We start from the raw sequence: 8,324 nt of genomic DNA, 5'->3' as shown, positions 1-8,324 counted from the left end.
TTTTTTCTCCATATTATAGCACAAAAAATAAAAACTAAAAACTAAAATTGAAATGATTATCAAAGAGACCCTTAGTTGTGATTCATTACATGTTCCATCACTTTGCGAAGAGCCACAAATATATTGGGGGTGCATGGGCTTAGTGGCTCTGTCACATAGGATCTAGAATTTAGAACCTCTATTGCATACGTAAATGTTCGTAACTATTTAAACTATAAGTCCCTTACTATTACTGTTTATATTATAGTCTTAAACTAATTTGTACTTTAGAAGCTATTATGTTTCTTTCTCTTTTTTTCATTTTTTTGAGTTACAACTATATTCTATTCTAAAGAGAAGGGGGAATTTTGAATTCAAATCCAGGCCAACTGGATGATAAAGAGGGGGGCAAACCAGCAAACCTATAGTCCACTCGACGGCCTTTTTCTTCTTCTTTGTTACAGTGCAAAGAAATTCAATTCCTCTCAAGCTTGGTATTTCTGTAATTAAGAAAGAAAACCTTCTCATTTCCGTAGAAGGTTACATATGGTGTGTAGATAACAACAAGAACATGTCTCACGTGGACTCGTGAAGGCCTGACAGAAGACACCTAGAAATTCAACTGTTGACGTGTCAATTCTCATCAATTATATATGGCCATCAAGAAACAAAGTGGAGGGCCCAAATCAAAAGATATCCATTTTTCTTGCAAATTCTTTTTAAAGAGAAAATATATTTGATGGAAGAAAAGTAATGAAAGCGGTCCTGCTACAAATAAAGTGGGCCTAGGGGCCACAATTGTGGAAATCAACCTTGATAAAATTCTCATTGGATAAGATTTTTGCTCCAACTTTTTATTTTACGGGAGCATTTTTGCTCATCACTTTAATTTAAGGTGTACCATCATCACTCTTCTTAATATTTGATACGTGTCTATTAACATAACCATAGTTACATAAATACAAAGTAAATAGTTAACTCTGGTTATACTAAGAGACATGTGTCAAGTGTTGAGAATGGTAGTGAGGGTACACCTTGGGTTAAAGTGATGAGCAAAAATATCCCCTTCATTTCACCATTCAATTCGCAAGGCATGCCTAGTAACCAATTTACCATGTATTAATTACCATTTTGAACCTCAAGATGATAAATACAGGATATTACTCTTAATCACTTCATCATAGATGAAGTTTTAGAGCATGAAAAAGCATATCCAAATATGTTCAAGTCCTTACTATCAAGGTTGGTTCAGTTGGTAAGGTCTATGCATTGTGTGTAACCCCACCAGTGTTCGAGTCCCGCTGCCAGCATCAGTCCTCGTTGGTGTGCAATCTATAATTACCTAGATAAATCCATATTGGTGGCAGCTGGCAGTTGGCTACCATGCGTAAATCCTTTCGACTCGAGATTGTGGGTTTGTCCTAACGCTGGTGGTAGCCAATCTCCTCCTAAATTTTGTTTGAACAATATATATATATATATCGTTACTCATTATCACTTGTATAAAAAACAAAAAAGATTCATTCTTTTGTACCTTTATGAAATCAAAATTGTAATACAATGCAAAACAACAACTAAATCTTTTTAAAAAAATGTTAGAAAATGAGAGAATAATGTACATCAAGGAATCAACTTGAACAATTCCTCCAGAAGTAGTCCATATGTGAAAATACCCCAAGGCCTTTATAGGGCAGGCTTTATTTGATTTGATGAGGGGAAGAACGTGAAGGAAATATTTTAATATGAATTTAAAGGAATATATGATGTGAAATGACCCAATTGGAATGGATCGTTTATTCCCCTAGAAAAAGCCTGCTTTTTTGTTAAGGTTATTTTGACATGTCACACTCTCAGTAGTTTACTTTTTTACGGTTGTCAAAATGCCAACGCGGTTTGCTATTCTGCTTTCGGCCACGCGTATTGAAATTTAAAAGAGAATGCTTTTGAGAGGAATAGGTTCTATCTCTCCATTTATTTGATGTATTAACAGAAATTTTAGCAGAATCTCCTGGAAGGAACCCAATTAATATGTGAGGTGTAACATAAATGACCAATATTGTCACAAAAAAAAAAACATAAAAGATTAAAGGTGATAATTTTGTAATTCTTAAGGACCATTTGTGATAAAAACCCTTATTAATATTATATTTTAATACATCAATATATACATGCATGTCGTCAATCGCATGTTATATTATATTATCGGCATGTCATGTGGTGTTACTATCATCACCTACAAAAATTTATCTGATTTTGGAAAAATCACTTTGTTAAGTTTGCTAGGTTAAGTTTGTGCTCTGGCAATTCACACTTTGAAATTGAATTAGCCAAGTTGAGCAATGTGTAAGCATTTTCTTTTCTAATAGGAGAGCAAAGACATATTTTTCGAAATGATTATTAATTTATTAACTGGGGTAATTGCTGCAGACTTCATCCCAAAGCAATACTTACTAAACTGACTAACTAATCCATAGGCTTCTTGTGACGCAACCTTTTATTTTATGACCTTATATCCTCCAAATTGCATCATTCTACCAACTCCATTAGTTGAGGGGTCTTCATTTTCATTTAAGAATTTCCATCTCAATTCTTATCAATGGCTTTTGAATTATCAAATAATAATATAAAAAAACAACATGCTTATAGCCCAGTGACAAAGCATCTGTCACACAGCCATGGAGAAAAGTTCAATTTCATATCTGAATCTTATCTAGAAAATTTGTAGAAAATTCACATTAGCAGAAAATTCTTTCTAAATTCAAAATATACATTTAGCTTCTGACTGTATTTTATGGATATTTAGCAGTATCAGAGATCACTATGTTCAGAAAACTTTAATTTCTGTAAAACAAAATGAATGATACATGTGCTTCAACAATCGTGTCACCTGTTTGACATAAATAGCATCAATTAATTTCAATTGAGACGATGTGTTCTATATCTCCTACCATTAACCTATGATCACCCAGTGGCAATATCCATTGCCCATAATCATTTGCAAAACTAAAATGTGTGCAAGGATCAACTAGAATGCTTGTTGCAGTAGATTTGTACGAACCAGTATGCACACGGTTAAATCCAATCAGCTGTTGTTTTGGAGCACCCTTTACAACTTTTGTCATTCTGGAGAACAACATCACAGTATGGCCTCCATCCATGTCTCCTATATTTGTCACAGTGATTTCAACAAAAAATCTCAAGGAATAACAAGATGTCACCTCATCAATGTGTAAATAATCAAGTGTATCTCCTGCTTGGTGTAGTATGTTTCTGCTGGAATCAACCTTGAGAGGTCTTGATAACCTTAACTTTTTTGGCGCAGATACGATGTTGTAAGTGAACTTACTGTAGCTTAAGCCATCTCCAAATCCATACAGCCTGCTCCCTGTGTAAAATCGGTAGGTTCTTCCCGGATAACCTTGAGAAGGATCGGCCCTCATGTTCATATCATTCATCGGTATATTGGTGAATGACTCAGGATACCAAGTCATAGGTAGCCGTCCACCTATTTATAATCATATCAAGCGATCATGTTAAATTTTGCCTTTGAAAATTTAAGTGTATGTGTTTGGATGCCTAGCAGAAATAAAATAACTCTGATGAGCATTTGCACAAAACACAACTCATAGCATTTGTGATGGGGCCTTCTTTCCATATCATGTTTAAATTTCATCTTTATGATTATATTTCAGGAAGTGACTCCATCCCAGAGTAGTACAATAAATAGAGGTGATTTCATTTCATGCAAAACATAAACTCCATAATATGAAACTCATGTTTTCCAATAACCTACCCGGATTGAAATCTCCAAAGAGGACTTCTGCTAGTGCTCTCCCGCCAGATTCCCCAGGGTACCCAATCCAAAGAATGCTTGCGATTCGCGGGTCTTCTTTGGCAAATGTCACATCAAGTGGTCCACCACCAGTAAGAACTAGAATCACTGGTTCTTTACTTGCAGCTGCCACAGAAGATACAAGGGCCATTTGTTTACCGGGTAAGAGAAGACTAACTCGGTCATGATCTTCTCTTTCTTGTGTCAAATCAAGACCAACAACTATAACAACAAAATCTGCCCTCTTGACAGTATGAATTGCTTCTCGGAATCCAGCACGAGACTTGCATGGTACATCAAGGCAACCAGCTGCATACGATGCTCCTTTGGTGTACTCTTGAAGACCCTCAAAGAGACTCTTTGAGCTGCAGGGAATCCCTATACAACCAAAGCAAATCCTTTAGTTTAATGTGAAACGTCAGGAAAACATGAAAAAAGGAAAAAAGATTTGGAAGCCAGAGTAGAAATGTTATTCTTTTCAAAGTGGATGACATTCAAGATTGAGTAAAGAATGTTGTTGGCTCATAGATACCCAATTTTCATGATCAAATTGCCAACAATAGTCCACAAGTACATATTATTTCTACCTATGATGACTCTATCAGTTATCAAAGCCTGAGGAATCTTCAATAACTGAAGATCTATTAATAATCCAAGAAGCTTTATGTGATACTGCACACAGTAATACACGTAGCAAATCATACCTGTGTAACCCCCACCCAGCAAATTTGCATTGTTTGCCAATGGACCAATAACAGCCAGGGAAAAATCAACACCCTTTTCTAAAGGCAAAAACTTCTTATCATTTTTAAGAAGCACAATTCCCTGCCTTGTCGCCTCAAGTGCCAAAGTCTTGTGCTCTGATGTACAGACGTCCTTAGGTCCCAAACTACCAAATTGCCCATTTCTGGGATCTCCATCAAACAGCCCAAGGCGGAGTTGAACTGAGAAAAGATTGAGAAGAGCCTTGTCTATATCTTCCTCTTGCACCTTCCCTTGTTTGATCGTCGATAGAGTATGTCGAAGCAAGTATGTACCACAATTAATATCCATCCCTACAAATAACTGATTCAATTATAACTTTTTAAGAAAAATAATCCACATATTTGTTGTCAATGGTCATTGCAAAATGAAAACAACAGACAAGTATAATGGAAGAAACAATCATAAGACCTGCTTTAAGAACATCAGCAACTGCATCTTCAGAACTTTTTGTGTAATTCTGATACTCAAAGACTGTGGCCACAGCATCACAGTCTGAGGTGATATATCTGTAGTTAACCCACAAGGGATGATGTGTTAAAATATACTGTTTGAAATATCTATTATTTCCAACTTCTATTCAAATATAGAGCAAGAAGAAACTTCTTACCCTTTGAAGCCCCACTCATTCCGAGCTTTGTCCAAGAGATCCTTCTGTGCACAAGCAGGAACCCCATTTACTGCATTGTAAGAACACATTAAGCAGCTAGCTTTACCTTGTTGTATACAACTACGAAAAGGTGGCTGATACGTATCCTCCAAATCTTGTTCTGAAACCTAGTACACAAAAATTAATTAGACTCCAAATTCCAGAAGGTCCTTTTATTGCAAATTTTTATCCAAAATGTTTGGTTCAATGTTGCTGCTGGTTTCCATGGTATGAGAATTGGATATCTTCTTTTTGTTTGATCTCCACTTCAAAAACTCTTTAAATTTTTCCACCAGTAATGGAAAGAGATACCTCCAGAATAATTTTGCAGATACAGACAAAACTGATTTTGCACAAGCTAAAACATAGTAAAACCCGACTGAAATTGAAATTGGCTAAAATTCCATGACAATCAGAAAGTTAAAGAAAGTCTTACCACAGCATTGAAGCTATATCTACTGAAATTCCCCCACAACTCCAAGTCATAAGCAGTAAAATGCTTGCAACAAGCAGAGAGCATTAGAGCATCATCACTCCCACCATCATGACCTTCCAAAACTCTCCTCTCTCCAAACCCATCATGTCTAATTCCCCAATTCCCACCTTGGAAACCCTTCACAAACTCAATTGCATAAGCAGAAGCAACCATGGGGTCCTCCCCAGGGGTCTCTTGACCTCTGCCCCATCTTGGGTCCCTGAAGATATTGATATTGGGTGCCCAAAATGTCAGCCCAGCTTGCCCCAAATTGTACATTGCTCTAGCCTCAACAGCTATGGCAGACCCAATTAAGGACCAGAGAGTCCTATTGAAAGCAGCTGCAGTGACAATCACTTGTGGGAAGCTTGTGGCTGAAGGGATGGTGCCATTGAAGGAGACACCAGGGCCATTGGTGGCTATGCCATGGAGTGACTCAGACCACCATTCATAGGGTGGGATGCCAAGTCTTGGAATTGCAGAGGCATTGTTTGAGAGCTGTTGGATTTTTTCTCGGAGGGTAAGGAGTGAAATTAGGGACTGAGCTCTGGTTGTGATTGGGAGGGAGGTGTTGCAAAAAGGGTAGGAGCTGTAGTGGGGTGGCTTGCATGGGAATTGAAGGTCTGAATTTGATGATGATGATGATGATGTGAATGGCTGGGATTTGCTGAAGCATAATTTGAAGAGTTGTAGAAGGAGGAGGAAGAAGAGGGATTTCCAGTTAGGAGACATTGAGTTCAGAGAAGTGTTTTGAGTTCTCAAAGTCAGTATGGTCCTGTTTATGGGGAAAGACTGTAGAAAATAGTTGAGAAATAAATTGATGATGATGATGATGATGATGATGATGATGGTCCTGTTTTTGTTATGTATAAAATTTATAAATTTCAAGTCTTTACTTTGTTTATTGTTAATATAAAATTTTAAGAAGCAGTGGTTAAACTAGTTAAAAAAAAGGTCTTGTTTTGCAGAAAAGAGGTTTCAGATTCAAAACTCATAACATTATCTGTGGGTGTGAGAAATCATCCTCTCCTCTAATTTAGACTATCGTTTATACTAAAAAATATATATTAACAAGTTAAGACTAGTTTTGTTTTTCTGGTCAGAAGTCCAATTTTGTTTAGAATGATTTTTGTATGAATTGTTCCTTCGAGTTACATATTCAGGCAACTTTTATTTTTTGGAAACTATAAATTAATAAAAGCTCGCTAACTTGTTTTTTTTATTTTTAATGGTCAAAACTCGCTAACTTGTTAATATCAAGTTAATATGCGTTTTAGTTTTACGAATGAACATGGACTCAACTTGTTAATAATCGTACACTATCGTGTCAATCCGTCATAGATCCAACCCAATAATGCTCGACCCAAACAATTAATTATTCTTTCGTGTCGTGTTATTATGTCGGTAGATGATTTTGTCATGGGTATATTTTCGCATGTAAAGGCCAAAAAAGTCTGTGTCTCTAAATTTAAGCTGTTAGCTGATGTTTTTTTTGTGTAAAACGCTGGGAAAGGGGGGAGGAGAATAATATACACTGGGTGGGTTTTTTTGAAAGATACCATCTCATATGGCTCGAATTCGGGTGATAATTAGGGATCTCTCAATGGACACTCTCTGTATATATATACAGTAATTTTGTGATGGATCTTAGAACAATGTTACCTCAAAAGAAGAAAACAATTAAAAAGATCTCTTCATTATGAATAGATGGACATATATGTGGTAATTTCGTGATGGAACGCAAAATTAAAACAGTTAAGATATCTCGATCATGAACAGATAGACCACCATTAGAAAGCGATCCTTAACAACAACAGAGTTTAAGATAAGAAAAACTTGGATTCATTTTTTTCTGAATTTTTTATAGATGTATTAAAGTTTTTTTGTTTTTTTGTCAAATAGAAGAAGTACTAAAGTTAGTGAGGGTACAATTGGAATTTTGAGCTGGGTGTATTAATTTAATTAGTTTTTGGGTGTATTTGGAAGCCCATTTTCCTTAATTCTTGAAGGGCCCTCCTTTCAATTTGGGCCTTAGCCCTGTGTCTCTGTCCCACTTGTCTTTTTATCTAGGTATAATTTAATCTAGAGTTTGGTGTTTACTGTTCATGGCCCACTAATCAGTAATGATTAAACATTTTCCAAAATATATGACAAGTACTTAGGAAACGAACAAAGCCTTTACGAGAATGGGTTCACATAATGGACAAATTTATGTTTTAAAAAATGACCCACCTACTTTGAAATTCTGCCTTACTTAGGCTATATTTAAAGAAGTTCAAGACATTCGCTAACAAAAGAATTTGACAATATAACATACTAGTAATGTTGCTCATAAGAAACAAGAATAGCCCAAAAATAAGAGTGTTGTTAAACGAACCCTAAAATTAATTGAGTACACCCTATGATCTAAGTATACCTTAATATTTTAATCAAAATGTAAAATTAACTAAGTACACCTTATTTAATTATCAAAAATACCCCTAGTACACGCTAATACACTATATCACACAACACTCTAGTGCCAATCATAAACTATTGTGGGAGTAGATTTGCTAGCTCCTTTAAATCAAAGCTTGATTCTTGTAAATCCTTGTGATTTTCTTCGAAATATGTGGAGGAGACTTAAA

General features: G+C 35.8%; 1 protein-coding gene across 1 annotated transcript; it reads right to left on the bottom strand.

The window, feature by feature from the left end:
• Positions 1–2,685: 2,685 nt before the first annotated feature.
• Positions 2,686–6,571, bottom strand: LOC110744642 (Glycosyl hydrolase family protein). The gene is made up of 6 exons (XM_021944633.2): positions 5,659–6,571; positions 5,184–5,350; positions 4,985–5,082; positions 4,516–4,866; positions 3,773–4,189; positions 2,686–3,484 (listed from the first exon to the last, which is right to left on the bottom strand). The coding sequence occupies exons 1-6, from the start codon at positions 6,427–6,429 to the stop codon at positions 2,886–2,888; spliced, it is 2,403 nt and encodes an 800-aa protein (XP_021800325.2). The 5' UTR covers positions 6,430–6,571; the 3' UTR covers positions 2,686–2,885.
• Positions 6,572–8,324: the final 1,753 nt, after the last annotated feature.

This window comes from Prunus avium, chromosome 6 (assembly GCF_965620075.1).
Source record: "Prunus avium chromosome 6, drPruAviu1.hap1.1, whole genome shotgun sequence".
Classification (NCBI taxonomy): domain Eukaryota; kingdom Viridiplantae; phylum Streptophyta; class Magnoliopsida; order Rosales; family Rosaceae; genus Prunus; species Prunus avium.
Note: the sequence above shows the minus strand (reverse complement) of the source record. Positions and strands in the feature narration are given on the sequence as shown.